At 35.2% G+C, this 24,719-nt stretch overlaps 1 protein-coding gene and 2 long non-coding RNA genes across 8 annotated transcripts in view; 2 read left to right on the top strand and 1 right to left on the bottom strand.

Annotated features, from left to right (window-relative positions):
- The first annotated feature begins 334 nt into the window (after positions 1–334).
- On the top strand, positions 335–17,065 carry LOC104613246 (uncharacterized). Of its 3 annotated transcripts, XR_737920.3 has the most exons (4): positions 348–595; positions 729–867; positions 11,977–12,387; positions 12,471–17,065. It is a non-coding gene; the product is annotated as an uncharacterized LOC104613246 (long non-coding RNA). The 3 variants fall into 3 exon arrangements; XR_016080569.1 differs by having other exon boundaries at positions 360–595; positions 11,977–17,065; XR_737919.3 differs by lacking the exons at positions 11,977–12,387; positions 12,471–17,065 and having other exon boundaries at positions 335–595; positions 729–1,850.
- On the bottom strand, positions 4,620–20,745 carry LOC104613244 (calcium-transporting ATPase 12, plasma membrane-type-like). 2 transcript variants are annotated; one of them, XM_088895110.1, is made up of 3 exons: positions 20,558–20,745; positions 6,966–9,745; positions 4,620–5,893 (listed from the first exon to the last, which is right to left on the bottom strand). In XM_088895110.1, exons 1-3 carry the CDS (start codon positions 20,622–20,624, stop codon positions 5,822–5,824), a joined length of 2,919 nt encoding a protein of 972 aa, XP_088751236.1. In that variant the 5' UTR covers positions 20,625–20,745; the 3' UTR covers positions 4,620–5,821. The 2 variants fall into 2 exon arrangements, with proteins under 2 accessions (XP_088751236.1, XP_010279282.1); XM_010280980.3 differs by having other exon boundaries at positions 4,620–9,745.
- A 1,936-nt stretch (positions 20,746–22,681) lies between these two features.
- The window catches only part of LOC148804116 (uncharacterized), a 22,057-nt gene continuing 20,019 nt past the window's right edge, over positions 22,682–24,719 (top strand). Inside the window, exons 1-3 of one of the 3 annotated variants that reach the window (XR_016080572.1) lie at positions 22,682–22,810; positions 23,654–24,307; positions 24,419–24,548. This is a non-coding gene — a long non-coding RNA (uncharacterized LOC148804116). Of the gene's footprint in view, positions 22,811–23,653; positions 24,561–24,719 lie in introns of all 3 variants that reach the window. The other 2 variants (XR_016080571.1, XR_016080570.1) reach the window with 2 other exon arrangements.

Raw genomic sequence — 24,719 nt, 5'->3', positions numbered from 1 at the left:
TAAATATATATTTTGATTTTACATAAAAACTAAAAAGAAATAAACTTAAATATAAATAGACATTTTAGTTTAAAATATATATAAAACCGACTAAACTGACACAAACTGACCCTTTATGTTGGTTAATTTCGGTTTAATCAATAAGTAAACCGACTAGATCAAATCGGTTGAAGAAAATGACTTAAACCGACCCGACCCAACCCAACCCATAAACACCCCTACGGTACACCTACGGAGGGAAACATTGTGGCAAACTGGTCGGCAAACTGCTCACAGTGATGTATCTGGCTCGTTTGTGCCTAGACCATTAAGTGTGATTAGTTGTTTAGATTTCTGGGTCGTTCTACTCCCGTTCTGTGTTGCCTTTTTTTTCTGGATTTATCAAAAACAAAATCACGTTTATCCATCCCAAACAGACCTTTGTTGGATTGCAATCCGATCCGATCCGTTTTAAGCCCTTGTCTTTACTCTTTAATTTTTATAGGTTTATTTTACTCATTTAAGTCCGGCATGGCTTAAAAAATTTAGAACGGCCATTCAAGATAAATTTTTAGAGTACTGGGGATTTTCATCAGGAATCGGCTGAGATGCTAAGGTGAGAAGATGTCTAAAATTTTCTTTTAGCTGGTTCCTACGATGCGCTTACTTGCTAAACATATAAGCATTTGCTGCATTTCTTGCTCTCTGCTAACTTTTCCTTGGAATCCTAAATCACGTTTCCATTGAAGGAAAACTGCTATTGTAAGTGGTGGTTTAATGGTGATCATCTCTTCCCTGTACTGGACATGGACGTTGTAAAGCTCACCTTTGAGATTGTACGATCTTGTTCTCAATCGTTATCTTCCAACTGATCTACTTGATTAACAGGTGAGCTTGATTTTTATTCTCCTCCTACGGACTTTTTATTATAATAACAGTACGGCAATGTTTTGGATGATCATATTCACCGTTTTGGATCAGTTATATGGTCAACAAATAAAAAGGCTGCACACTTATGGGTATATAAAGGGGACGGTTATCACTGTTATGGCACTTCAAGTGTTTTCTGTCCCAGAAGGTGATCCGGTTGATTCCTTTTGACCTTTAGAGCTATAGGGTCGTCTACGAACTATTCGTCGTATGTTCTCTGAGGATTTGGAAACTAGTGCTTTAAATGGAAAATTACCAGTTACATAGAAGCAATGCAGAGAAGGCTTTTGACGTTAGTGATCTAGTTGGACCATATATAGAAGGAAATAATCCATCAAAACAGAAAAAAAAAAAAAAATATATATATATATATGGATATAGATAGATGGATGGGTCGATGGATCTAGTAGTAAAATGTTGCAGGTTCATTTTGTCATAATTTTTCACTTCATTTTCTTCCCAATGTCCTCCTTGTCTATAATCATTATTGTTATGAACGCTCCTAGAGTTCAACCTGTGAGTGGGTTCAAGAAGAAATAATGTCCATGTAAGTGGATACATGGAGCTTCTTATGTGTGAATAGAAGCAAACTCATGGAGGTGTAGTCATAGATAGCATTTCGAGAACCCAAGGTAGTTTTGTATGTTCGATCAGCGACAACAATGATAAAATAACAATCACTCCCTGCGTGATGGTTCAAAGAACCAGTTAACATTCTTGAGTTGCAATTGATTTACTATGGGAACTAAAGGATGTTCAATTTTCATGAACTACCGCAACTGATATGCGGATTTAGAAGCTATATGTAGTCATTGATGTGGCATACCTATGGCACTTACATCTTGTTTAACTCTTTGTTGATGTCTTATGGTTCTTTTTGAATGTTAATATTATACGTGCTTTCATGAAACCGACCTGGCCATGAGCTTTTGGGTCAAATGCATCTTGTCCATATTCATCCCACTCTTGGGCGTATTGTTGATGAGGAGTCCATGAGATTACTATAATATTTTTTTTTTTGAAGGTTTCAATCATGTTTCATTCATTCAAGAGATTGGTACAAAGAGATGCCAATCAGGCCAAATAAAGACCAGAGATACATTCTCAAGAAGAACAAAACAAATAGATGGAATTTAGGAGAACCAGAATAACTTCTACAACAAACCACCATAACTGGCGAGCAAGGTGAGTTAACTTCACTAACAGAAGTGGATAAGAACATCTCCAAACCACCATAACTGGCAAGCAAATTGACAATAGGAGTTACCAACCAAACCGAAAATTGATAGAGGAGGTTACATAGCCACAAGCCAAGAACTGTAACGTCCAACTACACCAAAAAACTACAAAAGATACATCATCTGTAATTGCCATCCAGTACACTGAAGAACTACCAACTACAAGCTGTCTTCCAAAGAAAGTTGGAGAACTGTAACGTCCAGCCACAAGCCGGAGAACAAAACATCCATACACAATGCCGGAAAACGCCGAAAAACTGTAACTGCCATCCGGAAAGTCGGATAACTGAAACTACCAACCAGGACGTCGGAGCACATCACAGCCATCTAGGACGTCAGAGAAACTATCGTTTGAGCACTATCTCGGCCATCTAGCACTGTCTCGGTCAACTAGGACGTCAGAATGCTCACAGAAAGAAAGCAAACAAAGAAAAGAAAAGAAGATGAGAGAAACAGAGAAAGAAAGGGATGATCCTCGAGAGATCTAGAGAGATCTCAAGAGAGAGAGAGAGAGAGAGAGAGAGGAAAACATAGAAGAGGGGAAATAGAGAGCTCGAGAGAGAGAAGGGGGAAAAACACCAAAAAAGGGAGAAATAGAGAGAGAAGTGTTTTGTGTTTTTCCCCTCTCTATGAGATTACTATAATTAGTAGACTGTGTGTACTTCCTTTTTAATTTTTTCTTAATGCTCACCTTGATCAATTTCAAGAACAAAAGAAGAATTCAGTATGACATCCCATTAAAGAAATCCAATATGGGTATAAAAAAGCTAAGAATATATTAGATTCACGTTTGATATGAATCTGTTATAAAATTTTGAATAAGAAGTTTGCCATACTTTATATGTAATTGTGCATAGAAGATTACTGAATATGTAAACACTATATATATACCCAAAATACCCTTATCTTTGAATTTGGTCCCTCTTTGATTCTAGGGCATTTGAGCTATTATTTATCACTTTATTCAATTTCCTCTCATTAAGTCTTATGTTTAAGATATTAATTCTCATTCTCTCATTAAATCCTATATTGGAGGTATTTTTTTTATCATCAGTATGTTCTACTAATGACATCTTAATTCAATACTTTTAACAATACAAAACCTATGTTTTTTTAACCAACCTAGGAACAAAATTGCTCTTCCATCCATGTGGAGTGTATGGGCCAACCCATGATGTCATAGTTAAATAACAAAAAATTTTACATAGAAATAAATACAAAAATTACACAAAAAATGCAGGAAATTTTGGGCAGCTGGTCAACAATTTAAAATTGATGCAAGAGATCAAAATACATAATTTAAAGTTGACCAAAAAAGTGAAATTGTTTTCTTGTTTGGCAGCAAGTCAACAATTCAATCTTTTTGGGTGAAATGTGTTAGCAATTGATGTCATAATTAAATAATAAAAATTTAGAAAATATAACCACAAAAATATAAAAATAGATAAATTTATAGAATACACTTGGGCACATCTTTAATATTTTATATTGGTTATGTTAAATGAAAATAAATGTGATAAACAAGAATGATTTTTCTTGATGATGGAAATGAAATACGCAATTTAAAACTGACCCAAAAATGAATTTTATTTTTTGGTTTGGTGACAAGTCAACAATTCAACCTTTTAGATCAAATGTGTTGATGGTCGATGTCATAATTAAATAATAAAAATTAAAAATTATAAAATTATAAAAATATACAAAAGCTTTGTCAAAAACATTTGGGTGCATCTCTAATATTATAGTTTTTTCATAAACAAACATCAGTGTAATAAATAAGAATTATTTTTATACACAGAAATATAAAAAAAAGGGTTGTAGAAAAATTTGGGAACATATTCTTACTATTATTATCATCACCATTATCATCTAAAAATGTCGTGTGCAAAGCACATACACATTTGTTAATACTATCAAAAATATGAAATATGAATGAGTTTGTGGAATTTTTCTTCATGACTAAAATGTATCTATATTGAATTTGATTCCTCTAATTATGAGGGCAGAAAGTGTAAATTGAAGTATTACTTTTCACCGCATTCAATTCCTTTTCATTTAGCCTTATATTTAAGCTATTAATTCCCATTCTCTTCCATTAAATTCTATTTTTGAAGTATTTTTTTCCTCACCAATAAATTTTACTAATTAGATTTATATTTAATACTTTTAACAATATAAAACCCATTTTTTTAACAGAACTAAAAATGAAATTGTTCTTCCATCCAAGTGGTGGGTAAGCAATTCAACAATTTGGCTCTAATGGGTCAACCAATGATGTCATAATTAAATAATAAAATTTTAAAATAAAAATAATTACAAAAACTAAAAAATTGGGCAGATCTCTAATATTTTATATTAATCATATTAAAGAAAAATAAGTGTGATGAAAAAGAATTGTTTTTATTGATGATGGAAATAGAATATGAAATTTCAACTAACCCAAAAACAAAATTGTTTTTTGTTTGGTTGCAGGTTAATGGTTCAACCTAGTCAAATGTGTCAACTCTTGATGCCATATTAGATAATAAAAATTAAAAAATAAGAAAACAAAAAGATACAGAAAATCCGTACAAAACATTTTGTGCACATCTCTAATATTACAGATTCATCATTGTTAAAAAAAATAAGTAGGATAAATAAAAATTATTTTTACACAGAAATATGAAAAAAATTGTAGAAAAATTTGAAGACATATTATTACCATCATTATTGTCATCTAAGTGGCTACGTGCAAAGCACATGTACATTTGCTAGTAAACTGGTAAGTTTCATATGGACGCTCTCTGGCTTGGGTTTGGCCACAGTTAGGAGAAGCTGTGCAGTTCTCTCTGGATAGATAAAACTCATTCCATTTTGAACTATTTGAATATTGTAGTAACACCTGAGTGTGGTCTCCATTTTCTTTATCTTCCTTCTTTCTGATGTGAAACCTGCAAATAATAAAACCCTTGATCAACTATTGGATGGAAAACAACTAATTTGCTGCATTTGTTCTATCAAAAGGAACAACTTCTAAATTTTCCATCCAATAGTTGATCAAGGAATTAATCATTTGCAAGTTTTATATCAGATCTGGATGATTAATTACATCACTTGCTTTTGGGAAAAGAATACCTTTGATTGAAAAGGAAGAATTGGAAATGAAGATAAAGAAAGCAAAAACCCCCACACACACTGGGATAATGAAAAAATACAGAAAGAAAGCTCAATATCCAAGTACCTCTTTCCTTTGGTGTGGAAATTGATTGACTTAATATTCCCTTTCCATATTGGGTTTCCAAAGGTGAAAGAAAACATATATTTTAGTTGAGTGACGTGGTGGTGTTCATCTCAAAGCTGGCTGATCCCAGGCATGATATAGAGCTAAGCTGAAAAATCCAGTTAAATCAGCTTTTGAGCCATTCATGATCCATCTATCGATCATTTTACCAATGACCAGAGGTGAATTTAGCTTGTAAATCCCATACTCCAGAGAATGTTCATTATCATCATTTTTTTTTTTTTTGATCAATAACACTTTCATTAAATCATCAGTAGAAAATTTACAGGAGGAAGACAAACACACTTATCTTCCAAGAGCCACAAAGAGCCTCATAAAAGGAAAAAAAGAAGAAAAAGAGAAAAGAAGAAAAAAATACACTAAAGATGTTCATTATCATCATCATACATCATCATCATCTTTTTCTAAGCCTTATCTCAACTACATGAACTCTGTTCCACCATTCTGTTCTCTTTAATGCACCTGACTGTAAAGAATGTTAGGGTCTGCAAATTCATATCCACATGGCAAGCAATCATGATTTTTAAGGAGCAAGAAAACAAATCCAAGTAACTTAGAACCCAAATTCTTTAATCCAAGTAAGTTAGAACCTAAAAACATTAATTATGATGCTTTTAGGAAATCCAAAATGTGGATAAACTGAATAAGCCTTTTCTTATGCAAGAATAAGGAATAGAAATTAGAAAAAGTTGAAAGAGCGTAGCTCCCCACCCAAATGGTAAAGTTGTGAGTTGTGACTAAACACAACATCATACCTGATATGTCATATGAACAATATATAGGTAAATAGTCCCTATTTTCGGATTTTCATGTGCAAACTTCCAGTAACTTTTCTTTCAGGTCCAAAACCATTTTACTGAGTAGGGTTTTTGTCTGACTTTCTGGATCACCAAACTCCATCTGTCTTTCTGAATGATTGCCAAAGGAAATTGGTTTTATTCGAGCCTGCAAAACCATTTTATGTAGCAGGTTTTTTGTCTTTGACTCTCTGGATCTCCAAACACCATCTACCTTTCCAAGGCACACCTTATTACAGTTAGACAAATTGTCCTTTTTGCGCTCTCCCTACTGTAAAAGGTAGTCTAATGATCCCTTTGGTGAAAATTTTCAAATCCAATACTCTTATCCTGAGGATGAGTTTGCTAATTGTAGATTCACTTCATCGCAACCATGAAAAGAAGAAAAATTACCCACTATAGCAATTTGGAAATCTGCAACTTGAGAATGCTAAAAAATGGTTTATCTGGAACTGGTATGTGTTTGAAAATCCAACCAATTGGCCAAGACATAGAGGCTATTCCAATACATACACCCCATTGCCCCCAATCTAGCCTTTCAGTATCTGCAAACTTTTTTAAAATTTCCACCATTATCACCTGAAAAATGAGAGTTATTCCAATAATCCCCATAAACAACCAATTCTTGTATATACCTTCAAAGACATTTTTCTTCTCAAGCTTCCTAGCATTGAACTCGTTAAAGATTTGACAAAGCACGAAAGTATTGAAAATTAGGGTGTCCTTAACCTTCTCATTTACCTTAAAGATATATGTGCCTTTGAACTGTAATATCAAAAGTATAATTATCTGGTATAGAGATTGAGCCATGAGATTCCTCCACATGACATTGGTTATAAGTGGCTCAGTCCGACCTACTGGTGGCTTCTCCATGAGCTCCTTGGTAGGTCGCTCAGTTGCTAGAGCCAGAGCGCCCAGTGTGTCCATAATTAAGTTCACCCACAACAACTGAACTGCAGTTAGTGGGACTTCGCCAGCAGAGACTGCTGCAACAAAGTTAATCACAAGAGCAGCAACATTCACTGTAAGTTGGAATTGGATGAATTTTTGAATGTTGTTATAAACACATCTCCCCCACCTTACCACTGTAACCACAGAAGCAAAGTTATCATCTAAGATGACAATATCAGAACTTTCTTTAGCTACTTCAGTGCCTTGGATCCCCATTGCAAGCCCAATATCAGCTTCCTTTAAAGCGGGTGCATCGTTTGTTCCATCACCTGTTACAGCTACCACGTGACCTTTTTGTTTCAAGCATTGTACCATTAGAAGCTTGTCAAAGGGAGAAGACCTTGCCATTACCCGGATTTTATCAACTTTTGACATTCTCTCCTCCTCTGTGTAGTTTCGAAATTCCACACCTTCGACAATTTCTCCATTATTCATATCTTGATTTGTCTTAAGAATCCCACATTCAATGGCTATTGCTCTTGCAGTGAAAATATTGTCTCCTGTGATCATTTTGATGCTTACTCCTGCATCTTCACAAGCTTTCACGGCTGTTTTGACCCCTGGTCTACATGGGTCCTTTATACCTACAAGTCCCAACAACGTTAGACCATCTTCTTGACACTGTTGTTGGGCATTCTTGTTTTCACTGTATCTGCACTCTTCATCTATGATTTTCTTGTGGGCAAAAGCAATGCATCGGAGGCTGTTGGCTGCCATATCTTGAATTATTTGACTGATTTTCATCCTACAGTCATCATCCATGGGCTTCATGGCTTCTGTACTCTCATGGTAACTTGAACACATTGCTAGTATCATCTCAGCAGCCCCCTTCCAATGCACATGGGTCGTCTTCTCATCCTTCTTCTTCATTGAAATGCCACTTCTTTTCTTCTCTGAGTTGAACGATTCAACATGGAGAATGGTACAATTTTTTTTCAATTCTTCCATATCCATGCTCAGTTCCGAGACAGCCCATGAAAGAATGGCTTTCTCAGTTGGACTACCAGAGAACTCAGGTATTGCTCCTGAAGTAGGTCGATACACATTACCAGTCGTGTTCAGACCAACTCCTTGGTGAAGCAATTCAATAACACTCGTAGCAATTGTGGATAACGCATCATTTCCCATCTTTTCTAGGCCAAGCCAAAATTCAGTCACTTTCATTTGGTTCATGGTCAATGTGCCTGTTTTATCAGTGCAGATAGTAGTGGCCGAGCCCATTGTTTCACAGGCAGAGAGTTTTCGAACCATCGCTTGATCAACCATCATTTGTTTCATGGAATAAGCAAGAGTCAGCGTGACAGCCAATGGTAAGCCTTCTGGAATAGCGACAACCACAATGGTAACAGAATCAGCAACAATGCGCAGGATTGCATTAAAAATTTTATCGACATTTGTGTTGTTGCTATCGAACTCTTTATTTCCATTCTCGTCTTCTGTATTTCCTGTGAAGTAACGGACCAGCAACACTACAAGTACAAGGAAAGCCACTGTTAAACCAATTTTGCCAATAGAAGAAGTTAGTTTGTCCAGGCGAGCTTGTAATGGTGTCCGTTCACTGGAATCACAGTTTATTGAGCTCATCAACTTGCCCCATTCTGTTTGCATCCCAACAGAAGTTACAAGCATTCGACCATGCCCATCTACCACCTTGGCACCCGATAACAGGAAAGGATTCTCACTGGCATCAACATCCACATGGTCACTCTCCCCTGTCATGCTTGACTCATCCACCTGTAAGGAATAGCCATCCAAGAACAAGCCATCTGCAGGAATTTGATCGCCTATCTTCAAACATACAACATCTCCTACCACGATATTGAAGATGGAAATCTTTTGCCGATGACTGTCTCTGATGACCTCAACCTGAATGTCGTTGCTGATGCTTGATAGCTTCTCGAACTGTCTAGATTGTCTGAAGTTACTCCCTGCAGAAACGATCACCACCAGAAATATTGCAATAGAGATACTCCCACCGTCATACCATCCATCTTTTGGGCCGTTTTCCTTGATGCCAAACCCGAGAGATAGTATAGCACAAACCAAGAGGATGAGAATGGTATTATCTTTGAAAGCTTCCAACACAAAATATACGAAACCTTTGGGTGGTGGCTTTTGGTAGGTGTTAGACCCAAAATCATCACGTCGACGGATAACATCTTCATTGCCACGAATCCCACACTCTAAATCGATTTGCAGGGTTGCTGCAGCTCCCTGCACTCCTCCAAGCTCCCTCAAATCGTCCAGGTTCTTATCCTTTACAATTTGATTCAGCTTTTGTAGGTCAATGGGCTGTATTGCTCTCTGGTGAATTTCGTCAGCATCAGGTATATCGAGGATGTAAGAGTCAGTGTGTTGAAACATTGAAGGGAGTTGCTTGTTGTTCACAGATATAATTTCAATTTCCTTGGCAAGGTGAGGAGGGATCAGTGCCTTGGAAGCAAAGATATACAGGAAAGCAAGGCGCCATCTCCTGCGGGATTTGCTTAGTTCGGCGTGCACGTGAATGTTGAAACGGAACCAACTGGAAGCATTATCTCTTTGTCCAGGTTGAGGTTTATTAGACGTACCTGGTGAGCAATGGAAACTAGATTAACAATTAAGAGAAGCAAGTTACCGACCGTCTGACTAGTGAATTCTTTCTTTCTTTCTTAACCTGGAGAACCGAATGAATAAATAATTCATATGTGAGATGTGAGGTGTGCGGTGTGCGGTGTGCGGTGTTAGATCAAAGTTAGGTAGAGGATTGGAACGTCTTTTGTTGGCAGAAAATCCCAAACTCTAGAGAAAAACCTATGCTGTCGAAAAAATATGATACTGAAAGGGCTATCACCCCCTCACCCGAATTTCATAAATAACCATTTGATTGGTTACCATTTTTATGACAATCTTCAATTTATATTAGGAAAAAATCTATGCTGTTAGAAAAACATGATGTGGGAGGGGCTTTGATCTAACCCTGCAATGTTGAATTTGATAAATAATCACTTAATTTCTTATCACTTTTATGATACTGGATGGTTGATTGTACGCTTTTATGCTATCATGTCTTTCTGATTTCACAATCAAACCCTTGTATCATCGGGTGAAGTTTTTGTTAGGGATGAGTATATAATTCTAGAAATTGATTAATATTTGGATCTTAATCTTAAATTATCCATTGGATTCATATTGAATGTAAATCAAATTCCGATACTGAATAACCCATTTTAGAAATAGTTATAATATAAATTTTAATTACATATGAGCATGTACATTTAAAATTAGATCGTTGCAGAATATATTGGAGTGATCTATATCCAATCCAATTATGCTTTACCTCTTTTAATGGAAAAAAGAAAAAAAAAAAAAAGAAATATCCAATCTAATTATAATCGGGTTCAGTGTGGGTATGATTCAACTTGACTTCAACCCATAACTGACTCAATCCAATTTGTCCCATTTATAGTACACTTAATAAAACCTATCTATATATATATTATCTATAAAAGAGCGAATTTTCCTTTTTTCTGGAATTTTTATTGGATGTTTTTTATCCTTTTTATCTAAGCACACAGCGGGCATAAAGAGGGCATATATATCATTTACTCTCACTTCAAAAACTGTCTATTCAACTCTTCAGAAACTACCCACTTATAAGTTATAACTGTTCAAAAACTGTCCATAAATATAAATAGTTTTGTGTTAGAGATACTGTCATGTGCAAATGCACATACACGTTTATTAATATACACAAATATTTCAAAACTTAAATAATATGTTTTAGCACGGCTTCATCTTAATCTGAACCTGATCCAAAACACGCTTAAAGCCGGTCCAACTATAATCTCATAGGGTCAATTTAGACTGGTTAGTGCAGGCTTACCACCTAACTATATTTAGTATTTACACAGCCTTAATTCATTTGCAGCCCTAGTTTTTCCTTTCGCACTCCACTCCCTTTGATCAATTAGACATCTGAATTGTGGGATGCCTTTAATGTCGGGTCGTTGTATTTTCAAGTCTGGATACAAGTTCTTATGGCCCCCCAATCAAGGCCTTTGCCTCTAGTAATGATTTTGGTAGCAAGTTATTGATCTCATTGTCTCTTTCTGATTAGGGCATTGAAAGGCTCGTTATCTAGAATGAACCTGGAATCACCCAGATCCACATTCCCGGGGCAGTAGGGGGAACAGATTTTTAAAAAAGGATTACATTTTCGTTTTTATGAAATGCCGATTATATTCTGATTGGATCCCATCGAGCATCCATATTTGATCTACTTATGGATTCAGGTCGAAACATAAAGAAAAGGGAAAATTCTAGATTGGTACTTTGTACTTTAGGGGTAGTCTTGGTTAAGTTCTAATTTCGTTTAGTGATGATACGTGTGACTTAAAATTTTTAAAATATTAAAATTATCTTTAAAAAACACTGTTTATTGTCTTTTACCTTAAAATTGAACTAGAATAAAAACTGTATCAAATTGAACTCAAGGTAGTTGTATACCACTGATCCATATATTTTCTATTTCCATATCAACCAGCAAGAAGAACCTATTATTTCTTTGTGTGTTCTACAATGTTAGTTCAATTGTCATTTGATTCCCAACTACTTTAACCCAAAAGAGAATTCCCAATACTCCATGTCTACTCTGCTTATGGATGGCTTTGAAAAATTGACAAACCAAAGAAAGCAGAGTGAGAAGAGGAAGAGGAGAAATATGCAGAACGGGTCTTTTTTTCATAAATCATAATTGTCCATTGGCAATGCATCAAGATCTGAGAAGTCATTGATCATTTTCATCCCCGTGTTCCTTCAGCAACCCGTGAACGCTGATGGAATAGGTTATCACTGCACGGTAGGGACATGGACATGGCCAAACAAAACTTCCGACTCGTCAAAGGGCAAGCCACTGGACGTCGTGGATGACTAACCAGAAAATCTGATGGACTTCAGTCCTTAATTCAATTAAATTGATCCCTGGATCGACCCATCAATTGTAATACCAGAGTTTTTTTCTCTTTATCAAGAAATTTGAATTGAGAGGGTTTTTGGTTATTAGAGCAACTACCTAGACTATGTTCCTAGGAAGCGAAATAGTGATGCAATCCATCATTCGATGATGATTCGGATCGATGCCAGCGTGACTTTTTGCCCACTTGTTTAGTTATTGCTTCTGGACCTTCGACACACATCAGATCTACGACAGTCTACTTGGACATCTAAAGAGGTATTATCTCTACCTCTGTCTATTGTTCCCCATTAATTTCAAATTCTCCAATAATACGTTGATAAAGTTATGGGTGGCTGTAGATTTTGTTCAGCAAGGGGAGGAATGAAAATCGCCAGAGGATTTAAGTACTGACTAAATTTCGAGTTTCTATTTGCATTTCAGTATCTCTTTCTTTATTTACTCTTACTAAACTTTTAGCTATACGAGTTTTGTTTAAATCAGTTTATGTGGGAGTGGTAGATAAAGAAAATTAGATGATACTAAAGGGTTTTTTTGTCTTTTTATATTTTGGACTGAATTGACAGTTTTTGAAAGTTTGGGGATTGTAATGACACTTTTTAAAGTTCTGGTACTAAATTGAGACTATCCCTAAAGTATAGAGTACTAATATGAAATTTTCTCTAAAGAAAACCATAAGACTGTATTTGGTTTGAAGGAAAAAGTAGGGAAAGGAAGGGAAAGATAGAAAAACCTTTACAAAACTTGTATAGATTTCTCTTCCTTTCCCTACTTTTTTCCTTCAAACCAAACATATGGGATCCATACTCTGCTTAGACTCTAAATGGATCCCTGTTTTAGAATTGGATTGAATTTATTTTTCAAATGTGGATCATTGTGAGGATCCAAAGCTGCAAAGTCATCTCCATCATTATCCAAGCCTTGTCCCAACTCCCAACTATAAGGTAAATTACATAAATCTTGTTTCGCTATTTTGTTCTGTTTAATGACACACCTGTTGTTGAATTATAGATGCTTAAATCATTATTTATTATTTTCATCCAAATCTTTTTTGGGTCTATTCTTAATTCATTTAATCCCTTTAATTTGTAATAAATCACTTTTTTAACGAGTATGCAAAGCTACTAGTATTGGTATGGAATAAGGTTGGATCTCAAGCAACCAGGAATGTGAATTATATAGATTTATATAAAGCACATGTTTATATATTACATAAATATGTTTTATATATGCTTAATTTTATATCATATGATATATTATATATGTACATATTATAAAATGACACATTATATATAATATTATATAATATAAAATCAAATTAGTACTTAAGTTAGAGGTGATCATAGGCTGGATCAGGTTGAACACCCATGATAAGAGAGATAGTCCAGGCCCAGGTCTAGCCTATGTAGTATTTTAATATTTATAATGTTTTATATTATAATACATATAATATATTTAATAATGTGCACAAATATAAAATATTGTATACATATTATATGCTATTTTGTAATCTTTATAAATGTAATATCATAAAAATTAAGCAAAATGTATTATATATATAATATATAAATATTGTGCTCCAGGCCGGACCTGAACACAAAAACCTGGTCTTTCCCCGGAAATGTGCAAGCTTCGGCTGAACTATGAATGAACACCCCTAACTTATTTGAAGCAATCATCTCTTCAAGGAGAGAAGGCTCCTTTCCACGATGGTGGTACTCTTATCAAGTTGGTTTGACAACTGAGTCCTACCCAAAACCTTACTAAGGTTGGTACAAATGGGTTTATCACTAAATCCAATCCATTGGTGTCTCTATTAGGGGTGGTTTCGAGCTCAGCCAAGCCGTATATCTAATTATTCGAGTTCGGATCGTCTAAAAACTATAAAGCTTGAATTTGATTTGAGATAAAGACTTGAGTTTGAATTCGACTCAACTCAAAAATTCAGAAGTTTGAATTTATCTAAAAACTATGTGTATGTGCGTAAAAGCTTGGTCTTGACTCAATTAGCAAATGAACCTATATATTAAACTTATATTCGGCTCGAAATTCAATTTAAACCAAAGCTAAATTGAGATTTTCATGAATTGAACTCAAATAACTTATAAAAGCTCGACTTATATCCATCTCTAATCCCTACTTATCACTTAAGGTTGTCAATTAAATTTGGATGCTGCTCGATCCGGACTCAAATCAAAACTAATTTGTTCGGATGGTTTGAACAAATCGTATTGGATTGGTCCGCATTAATCAAAGTAACAATTTAATAGCATCTTTTATCACTGTAATGTAATGGGATAAAAGAAAAGTATTCTGATGAGAGAGATAACAATGAGCGAGTTACAAACTTTTGAGTGTCTGTGTATCTAATTTGGATTTATTCTAACAATCTGAATCCGATGGATTGATTGGATTGGATTGGATTATTACCACTTGGATAATTGCGCACCTTAGATTGGATTGGAATTGAACATCTTGGATTGGACCACTATAGGATTTAGATTAAAATTGCACCAATCCAATCCATTTACAGGCTTACTACAACCCATCTCTATCCATGCTTTTCTTTCCATAACATAATTATTCTTAATAAGATGAAAATATAGCTGTGTTTGATTGCAGTGCAAATTTATTTACATTAGTATAAATGCATGGGAGTACAAATATAAAAAATGTATTTTTATTTAATTTTGTTTTAGATTTTACTTTATTCTGTTTCATGTCTTAATTTATTTTATTTGTACTGTAATCAAACAAAATAAACTAAAATTTGAAATAAAAGTAGATCAGAATTCACACTCAAATCATTTGCACTGTCATGATTTTACATCAATACAAATTTATTTGCATTGCAATAGCCTTAATTCCGAACCCCGTCCATATTTTGTATCCGTTTTTTTATATCATTTAACATTCTTTTGTTTCCATGTAATGGTTTGAACGATACCACATCTGATAGACACACTCAGTGTACACACTGAATAAGCATATGATTGACACCTGTCCCAATAGATTTGTCTGGGCTGCTAGTTATTTAAAAAAAAAAGAAACTCCGAATCCAGTAAACAGTAAGCAGTCAGTAATTCTGCTAAGCCCTGTTTCATAAATATCCTCAGTCCACCCATAAAATGACTTTAAAAAGTAGATTTTTAGGATAGATATCAGAATATTTATTTTATATATATATATATATATATATATATATATATATATATTATAAGGTGGTTCATGTGAGAGGGCCTCTCTTTGTTCCAAACCTCTCATGCTGCTATCTCCTTAATTCTCTCTCCCTCTCTCTTTCCACCACTCCTAATAAGTCAATGCCCTTTCACTCACTTTGCATTCCACTTATTCTCATTTGCTCATATATAAGCATCATGCTATACATAAAAAACGTGAAATCAACAGTCATAATATGAAACAAGGCCGAAATCAACGTATAGGATTGATTTTGAAATTTAGAAACTAACATAAATTGAAAGTAAATCTTGGATTATTTATGAATTTTAGAAGCTAACGTAGATGGAAATTGAGTAATCATCATCATCACGGTTTGACTCAGGTTGAACCTCTCCCTTTTCTGTATCAATGCCTAATCTGATTCTCTAAACCTTGGATCAGGCTATACACACATGGGTCAAGGGTGTGGCCCAAGCTGGGCCCAAGGTTTTTGTACAAACAGTCGGCCTGTACAATTTCACTATTGCTCCTTGTGAACACAAAAATGTTCCTTTAGGCTATGTTTGGTTTGAAGGAAAAAGTAGGGGAAGGAAAGGAAAGGTAAGGAAGTCTTAACAAATCTTGTATAGGTTTTGATACTTTTTCCTTCCTTTTCTTACTTTTTGCTTCAAACCAAACATAGTCTTAGTGGTCGATTTTAAAGTCACCCTGGAAAGTTTAGAGAGTGTTTGACAGCATAGTTGATTTTATTTTTGAAAATAAAAAGAACTGCATATCAGTAAAAATAAAACCAACCATTATGTTGAACACAAATCTGAATTTGTTCTTTACAGAATGTGCCTCACACCAATCTCACAGCGCTTTCAGTCATGAATTGAGAATATCTCTCATGGATGTGATGTACTGTAAGGTTGGTATGAAGTATGCCCTGAGGAGCAAATACGATTTCGTTAAACACCCCCCTTAATGTTCAATTAAACATGGGTCATGTGATCTTTTATCCATAGTAAAAAAAATTCACTTTTGTTATGATAATGTCATAGTATAGGATTGAAGTCGAGAATCATGGCCTTAGATGTATTTTAATGGCGTCATTAAGAAATCACTTCATCTAAGTCAAGGTGAGACTAGCAATATATGAAAGGCTTTGATTGCACCGTGCTACAACGTTGTTGTTGCAAAAAGTGGTTTGTGTTATAAGGAGCATTCCTCTTTTTGTAAAAGCAGTCAAATATTTTTCAATTGGTGCGTATCATTACTCTGTTATATTAGAAAACAAGGAAATGCCCCTTTCAAATTAAGGTTTTTAAAAACTGCACAAGACAAGGAAGACGGAACCGTTTTGGGGATTGGTTCTCTGGTTGAATGGTCCAACTGTCTGGTTTGAATGGATGGATCATTTTAACTTAAAAAATAAAATAAAATCGGGCAAGAACTATTGTTTGGATTGATGGTTTGACCACCTGGGTCAACAGATCATTGACCAAATTAACAGTTTTGGTAAAAAACGGTTTTAGGATGAAACAGAAGCAGTTATTTGACCGTTTCTCAGATCAACTGGTCTGGCCGTCCGGTTTGATCCAATGTTCAAAATCATGCTTTCAACAGCAGGTATCAAAGCCACGCCATCCTCATCCACATTCTTATGAAAAGTTCAAGATTTTTCCAAACATTCACATTTTGTGGCTCTTTCAGTTCCACTCTGAAAAATAGCATTCCCTCTTTAAAATGATGCAAACGTTTAGCCAACCTGTATCCTACAATTTGTAGTAATTAAACTCAGCACTCTCTTCAAGCTTAACCTGTGTTTATCTTACTCAATCCTTACAAGGACATCTTTCTCTTTTCATTTTCAGACATGTGACTATTTATTTTTAAATTAAATTGAATTATTAATTAAGATGCAATTTGATAATACTAAACTCTGATTGCTCTCTTTTTTCAAAAAAAACTGTGATTGCTCAAAAGCACAAAAAAAGTTTTAAGGAAAGTTAAAAAATTAAAAATTTGTTTTTCTTCTTTCTTTGATGCCTAAATACAAAGAATTAATAAAATGATTGAATAATTAATAAAATAATTAACTAAGTAATATTAAAATTATTTAAATTTAATACTAAATAATTATAAATCACTAATTAAATTTAAATATTTTAATATTAAATAATTAACTTTAGCACATTATATGTAAATGGAACATGGGAGGCATTTTTCAATTTGTGTAGGATTAAAAATTAAAAAATAGAGACCCCTAAGAAGAATATTTAGGTGGCATTTGATTGCAATTTTCAAATGTTTGAGTTTTCAGACCTTAGACCCATTTGGTATTGTGTCTAAAATCAATCTGAATTTTGTTTTCAGATCTGAAAACAATAGTGTGCGGACTGGCTCTTAATGCGCTCAAGCACGTTTTAGAGCCAATGCATTGTCGAAATTACCTTTCCAATCTTTTGGAAATGATGCATGCTACCCCTCTCTCTCTCATCTTCCCGCCACCATCGCTGCAACTTGCAACAACAATTCTCTCTCTCTCTCTCTCTCTCTCTCATTCCTCTCCCTCCTCACCCCCATCTCACCTCCATCTCGAGCCAGACTCCCTGCTCACCCCCTCTCCCTTTCACTCAAATATCTCTGGAGTAGTTTTAGAACTTATGGTTTTCTACTTTACCAGAGTGGTGAAGGTCGGTTCTGCTGCCTCTGAATGACTGGAGCGACTAAACTTGCCTTCACACTCTCTTCTTTTTAAACTTCAGCCTTCTTTACCGGTGTGCTGCTAATTAGAAGTAGTCATACAGAGGTGTAGGAGATGACAATGTAGGGTCGGTCGAAAGTTGGTGGCTACGTGAGCCAAATTCTGAGCATTTTTATTTCTAATCGCCCGCTCTGATTCTCTCTCTCCCCCTGTCTCCCCGCCACCGCCACTGCAAGTTGCAGTGGCGACAGTTGAGTATTAATAATAATAATTATTATTAATTATAAATAATTTTACTAAGTAATAATTGTTAATTATCTTAATATTTTTTATTAAACATTAATTATTTTTTATTAGTGATTAATTATTTATATTAATTGTTATTGTATTATTTATAATTATTAATTATTTTTAGTAATTATTATTTATTTTATTATTTTTATTCGTGTTATTTCAATATTATTAGTAAATAAATAATTATTTATTTATTCATTATTAATTTTATTGATTATTTTAATTTTTATTACATTTTAATATTTTTTATTAGTGAATAATTTTTTATTAATTTTTTGTATAATTTCGACATTATTTTGAATTTTGATAAGTTATTTTATATGAAATAGTGCTAACTACATTCACAATACAAAATAGCCTGTTCCATGGGTAAAATAGTAAAACAAAGCAATTTCAGATGTAGAATTGATCCAAAACAAACAGCATTATCTATTCAGATTCTCTAAAAAGTAGAAAAGCATTTATGCCTCTTTTCAAATTCCAGACATTTTTAATATCTTTTTAACTTTTCAGACTTCAGATTTCAGATTTATCAAACGTCACCTTAGTGCTACAAACGACCGCTAAGACACCCTCTAAATATTTTTAATGTAAGGCACTATTTGTTTTTACTTACATAGGAAAAATATGTTTACATGTGTCTTGGGCAAGTATTTCTTAGGTAAAATTTACCCAGGTAAGCAAGTTTTCATCATTCTTGCACACTACCGATTACCTAGGTAAAGAGAGGTGAGAGCAAGGTTTTTAAAACCAAATCAGACAATGAACCGGCCAGGGTCCGATTCCCAGTTGAACGGTCTGACTGTTCAAATTGAATGGACGGCCTATTCTGACAAAAAAATAAATAAATAAAATAAAAACTAACCAAACCGTTGAATGATTCAAACAGTTTGATTGTTCGAATCAATGGTTTAATGGCCAAATCAACGGTTTTTGGGAAAATAACAGTTCTGGGGTAAAATGAAACCGATCACCTCGATTTTTCTGATCCGACCATCTGGTTCAATCCGGTTTTAAAAACCATGGGTGAGAGAGAGCGCCTAATGGCTTCAACAAGTGGGCAGGTAAGTTGTTTACCTACCTCACAGGTATCCGGGTAACTTATATTCTCAGGTATCCTGTATTACTGTGAGACCCAATATAGGGGCAAATGAATGCAGATATTGTGGTCAACTTACCCATTGGTTGACTTACCCCAGCTAAATACCTGCAAAAGAATGAAACCTAAATGCTAATATCAAATTTGCTGTACCTGTAAACATTGACTGAAACCTGGACCCAAATTAGTTATGTCAAAACCCAAATTTATTAACCCAAACCTAACCAGATTTCTATTCAACCCCAAACACGCATAAGTTCATTTGCTAGCTCATATAAACGAGCATTGATGCATATATAAAGAAGCGTCTAAGTGTGGCAAAACTCCTGTAATTGCAGGGTTTTCTTCGTAAAAGAGTGCCTCCGACAAATTAAAGATCAGCAGATGATGGGATATTTTAATTTCCAAGGATAAGTAGACTGCAGTCTCCCTCAGAAATCTGAAATTACAATCCCCTCTTAATCTACTAGTAACCTCCTATAAACTGCATATTCGGTCCATCTATAGTCAAAATTCATTCCACCTGTACGGTGAAGCTAAAATTTCTAAGATGGACCGAATAGTAAAAACCCCTAATTTCTAAGGACACGAGTTATTTTTCCATCGTTGAAATTTAAATGTTTAGCATGATACTTGGTGACGTATTTTGAGCTAATTGTTGGCCCAGCTAACCTTCATATATATGGCTTCCATTTAATGGTGGTTCCAAACTTCTAAAGAATGATAATTGGCGAATCATGAGAACCAGGATTCGTTTACGCGTGGTGTTCAAGTAAGGAGCAACCCTACACGATTTAATCAATTTATGCCATGTGGCGGGACGACGTGGCTGATCTAAACAATCCATCCGATCTTAACTTCACCATTAGAAGTAGGGTCACTACGCATATCGAATGGATGGATCTAAAGTTGTAAACCCATCCATTCGATGCACACCCTCTTAAAGTGCAACTTCTCTATTTTACAATTTGCTCACCTCACCTACAGCTACAAGTAATTGTTTTAAGCGCTTGGTATAGTTTGAACTTTGAAGAAAGCTTGCAACCAAAACATGAAACAACAATATAAAGAACAAATCGGATTCTTATAAAATAAGAAGGTTTTATCTCAACGAAAAGCACACTTATGGGACGGAGAAAAAACATGAGGCTTAAGAATGGACATACCTGGAGAGGAGGGAAGGATCGGAAAAGCAGACAGCTCAAGTGGTGGAAGGTTCTTGTTGCCGTCCATGATTCAGAAATCTCCTCTTTCTTCGAAATGTAGGATGAACCGTTTCAACATTTGTTTTCATCACATAAGAGTGGTTTCAAGTTTCAACTGGTGATCAGACAGAAGCTTCCTCGAAAGTTCATAGTGGCTTCTTTTCATAGCAGACAACGACCGACGATTCATGGTAGCCTTATCACCCACCGAAAGAGATGCTTCCACGAAAGTAATCTGGAGACTTTTTTTTTGTACTTTCTTGAAAGCCAATCAATTTTCCTTCATTTTTTCTCTTTTTCTTTTTTAAAGGACAACCGGTTCAAAGTAGCTATCTTGTTCTTTTAAGAAAATGCATCCATTAATAATACTAAATATATAGATATATAGTTAAATTCACCCCTTCCACTTGAACTATTCCACGCATGTGTTTATGTATATATATCGGCAAGTTGCAGGTCGATCAGGAAATTGGGGAGACTTTTCACATTCAAGGAGTGACCAAGTAAGAGGAGACTATCTTGGTAGGTCTCGTTTGCTTTTTGTTATTCGATCGGGTAAATATACTTATCCAGATAAGAATTTTTCAAGTAAAATTTTGACTTGGTAACTGCATTCCCTGAATTTACATATGCTAGCTGCTTATTTATCCTTTTACACTGGGGTAGTCCAATCGCCTGTTTTGAAGGCATGAGTAAGGCATTTATCCAAGTTTTTGGAGGTATCAATTTCCAGGGAAACTGATTGATACTCTCAGGTAAAAATAATGCAAAACAAACCCGTTTATCAATTTACCGGCCCTTATTTACCTAAAATGATCGGAAGAGGCTCTTCATCATCACATATAATTAGGGTAGGGGTGAGCACATGGTTAGCTTCTACTCGGAATCAAAAGAAATCGACCTTAAACCAATCCTATCCAATCTGTTACAGGGTAAGGTCTGGTTCTAAATTGTTGGAACCGATTTCCTCCTAGGGTGGTTCCAGGGTCTAGGAGTTTATTCTACCCAAACCAATCCAATGAATCGGCCTTGATTGGTCTTGGTGGAACCTGCCTTACAACCAAAGTTGCTTTAGAATAAACCCAGGAATACTTTTGGGATTGTAAAGATTTGAATCCAAGCACTCGTGGTTATAAAAGTCATGGTCTCACTTCACCACTGAGTTACTTTAAGTGATTTGATCATTTATTTTCATATTAATATTTGAATGTATATAATAAGTAATGTAAAAGATAATATTTATAAAATTATAAATTTTAAACCATATAATGATAATTTACATATTAACTTATTCAATTTAATCAATAAAGATAGTAAAATTTTAAACTATAGGTTCCATAGGTAGACCTTGGAACTAACCTCAAAACCACCAAGGCCAGAACTGACCTTGGAACCAACTTTCACAAGGTAGGTTCTGGTTCTAAAAATCTGGAACCAACCCCTATAGGGTAGGTTCCATGTTCTGCCATGAAACTGAACCGAACCTGCACATGCTCGCCCCTAACTAGGGATATTCATTTGGTCAATTTAGTTTGGTTCAGTTTGGAGATGGCGTAAAAAATTATTTATCCACCTTGGAGATGGCGTAAAAAAAGTTCCCTCATACTTACAATTATTTGCCTAGCACTCAAACCCTTAATATGGTAGTCAAGAAACCCATTATTATACGTCTTTGTCCCAACTATAACAAAATGATCAAAATTTAATTAATACTCATTCAGAAAGAAACCTTTCAGCTCTCTTTCTAAAATCATCTGCTGGAGTCAGGAGCGCTTTAGCAGTGCATTAACTTTCAATTAATCCATCATTAATTGACTTCTTGTAGAGTCGTTTAAACGGCGTCCTCCTCCGAAGGAACTGGATTAGAAATAAACTGTAATTGACGGATGGGGCTGTTCAGTACTGCTGTAGCATCTCTTAATTCAATGGGGAATATTCGAATGTGTTGATCGTGTGCGCCAATTAAAGGAAAGTTTGCTACAAGCCGAGCTATGGTACAAGGATCTCTGCAAGCCGAGTTTTCGGCTTTCAATTAGGAATGGAGATCGCTGAAGCGTTGAAGTTGGAATTTGATTTAACCTTAATTTGAAATCAAATACTGGAGTGACAATTGAAGCTCTGTATCAGATTAATCTATAGCAGATTGATTGGAGTCTTTTATACTTCATTGGCAACATGGCCTCAAGTGTTTTTGTGTTAAACCACTGTCATCTGGTACGAAACTTGGAAAAGAAATACAAATCTTGAACTTATCCTTCTACCGATCAAATAATTGAAAAAGCAAGCATCCAAGCTCGACCGATACCCATAGGCTCGATCTAGAACGGTAACTATCAAAATTGGGACCTGGTCATCCATGTGGTTCATTGGTTAAACCACTTGTGACTCAAGAGTCAAGACTGCATTCCAGATGCAGTTAATGGTAGAGTGGCCATAGGCCCTCGTTTAATCCTCAACATGTTAGAATATCCAATGGCCATGTGACAAGCCACATATTGATGGGAGATGATTATTTTATGGTTATCTCCATGCAACATTCTCACACACAATCATTCATTTTAAATAATTATCTATTTACTTATTTTCTATAAAAACAAATTTATTTGATTGTTTATTTGAAAACATTTTTATGCATGGAGATACCAATATTGTTGGATTATTTGGATCCATATTCCAGCTCTTATTGGGTCAATGGATATCCATTTGACCCAATGTAGACTGGATGACCAAATGGTTAGATCCTTGGTCAACATGAGACACTTGTTTCAAATCTGATGGAGTATGAATTTTACTGTTGATGAACACTTATCTCAATTGGTTATTCTGGTTATTGTTTGTTCCTAATAACAGGGAACTTAACGTTGGAGAAGCAGCTATATAAGGGATCACTCCCAAGTGCTTCTCACACACAACATAAGTTCTTTAACTGAGACAGGAAAATATCCTCTCAGCTTCGGCTCTAATTAGATTAAACAGTTCTCTCTTAGACTTTCTTCGAGAGGTTGGTGTCTCGGGTCCTATATTGCGCAGCTGCTATTATTCTCTCTTTGCATGCAGGTTTGATACATGAAGATCTCAGTCATTCGCCTCTGCATGTACTTGGAGCATCAATGGTATCAGAGCGCAGCACCGACTGGCATAGTGTTTAAAGTATAGTCACGCCACACCGGATCTTACCTCATCATTTAAGATTCAGAGAAGGAGAGGAGAGAGAAAACAAACCCACTTCAAGGGTTTCCTCTCATCTCTACATCTCTGCCTCTCTTCTCGTCTCTCCCATCTGTGCACCCTTCACTACGAGAAAGAGAACTGGTACGAGAGTTTCGTCTGGTTTCTGCTACGAAACCCTGTTCGACTGCCCATCTCCAAACAAACGGTGGCTCCGGAAACTCCGAGACAACAGAACCCAGTTCAACGTTTTTTTCTCACCTCCAGTCCCACCATTGGCTTCTAACGACAGCGGCTTCACTCCTATGTTACTGCAACCTTGAAAGCATCACTAGTAGTTCGAGTTTTCTCAGATACATAAACGAATCTACTGCTTAAGGAACTACAGAAACTTCAGTCATCTCCATAGCTACTCAAATCTTAAGTGAGACAAGAAACTCTAAATAAATTTAGGGCTTTTTACTATTTTCGTTCGCTACAAAACAAATCTGGTTAGATAAGGCAGATTCGACCAGTGAGGCGAACCCAAGCATCTCAAATCGGGTATTAAAGTTTTATATACTTGCTTTTTTCGCTTATTTCGATTTTTGTTCGTTCTTTTTTTGCAATCGTTGATTCATACATCTTATTGATCATTTGCTGTCATTTTTTTAGGATACATTTTTTTGAACCACTTAGAAGCATCATTGTCGAATACCAAAGCTGCTGCTGAATTAAAAAGAGCAGTGAGAGCTGGACAAATTAAATCTGCTGGATAACTTAGCTACCGATTAGTATTTTTTGCGTAAACAACTAAGTACTCCATTTGCATTTACTTTATTTATTTATTTTTGGCCTTCGAAATTGAATAACAGTCTCGTAAAATACAGCCAACTGATATTGCACTTGCTTTATTTATTTCTGGAATACTATTGCTATTTTGAATCATGTCTGCTACTGCATTATTCCAAGAACT

The sequence above is a fragment of the Nelumbo nucifera genome, chromosome 1 (genome assembly GCF_055504915.1).
Source record: "Nelumbo nucifera cultivar China Antique chromosome 1, China Antique-T2T, whole genome shotgun sequence".
In the NCBI taxonomy this organism is placed as follows: Eukaryota; Viridiplantae; Streptophyta; class Magnoliopsida; order Proteales; family Nelumbonaceae; genus Nelumbo; species Nelumbo nucifera.
This window is presented reverse-complemented; position numbering and strand designations above follow the sequence as displayed.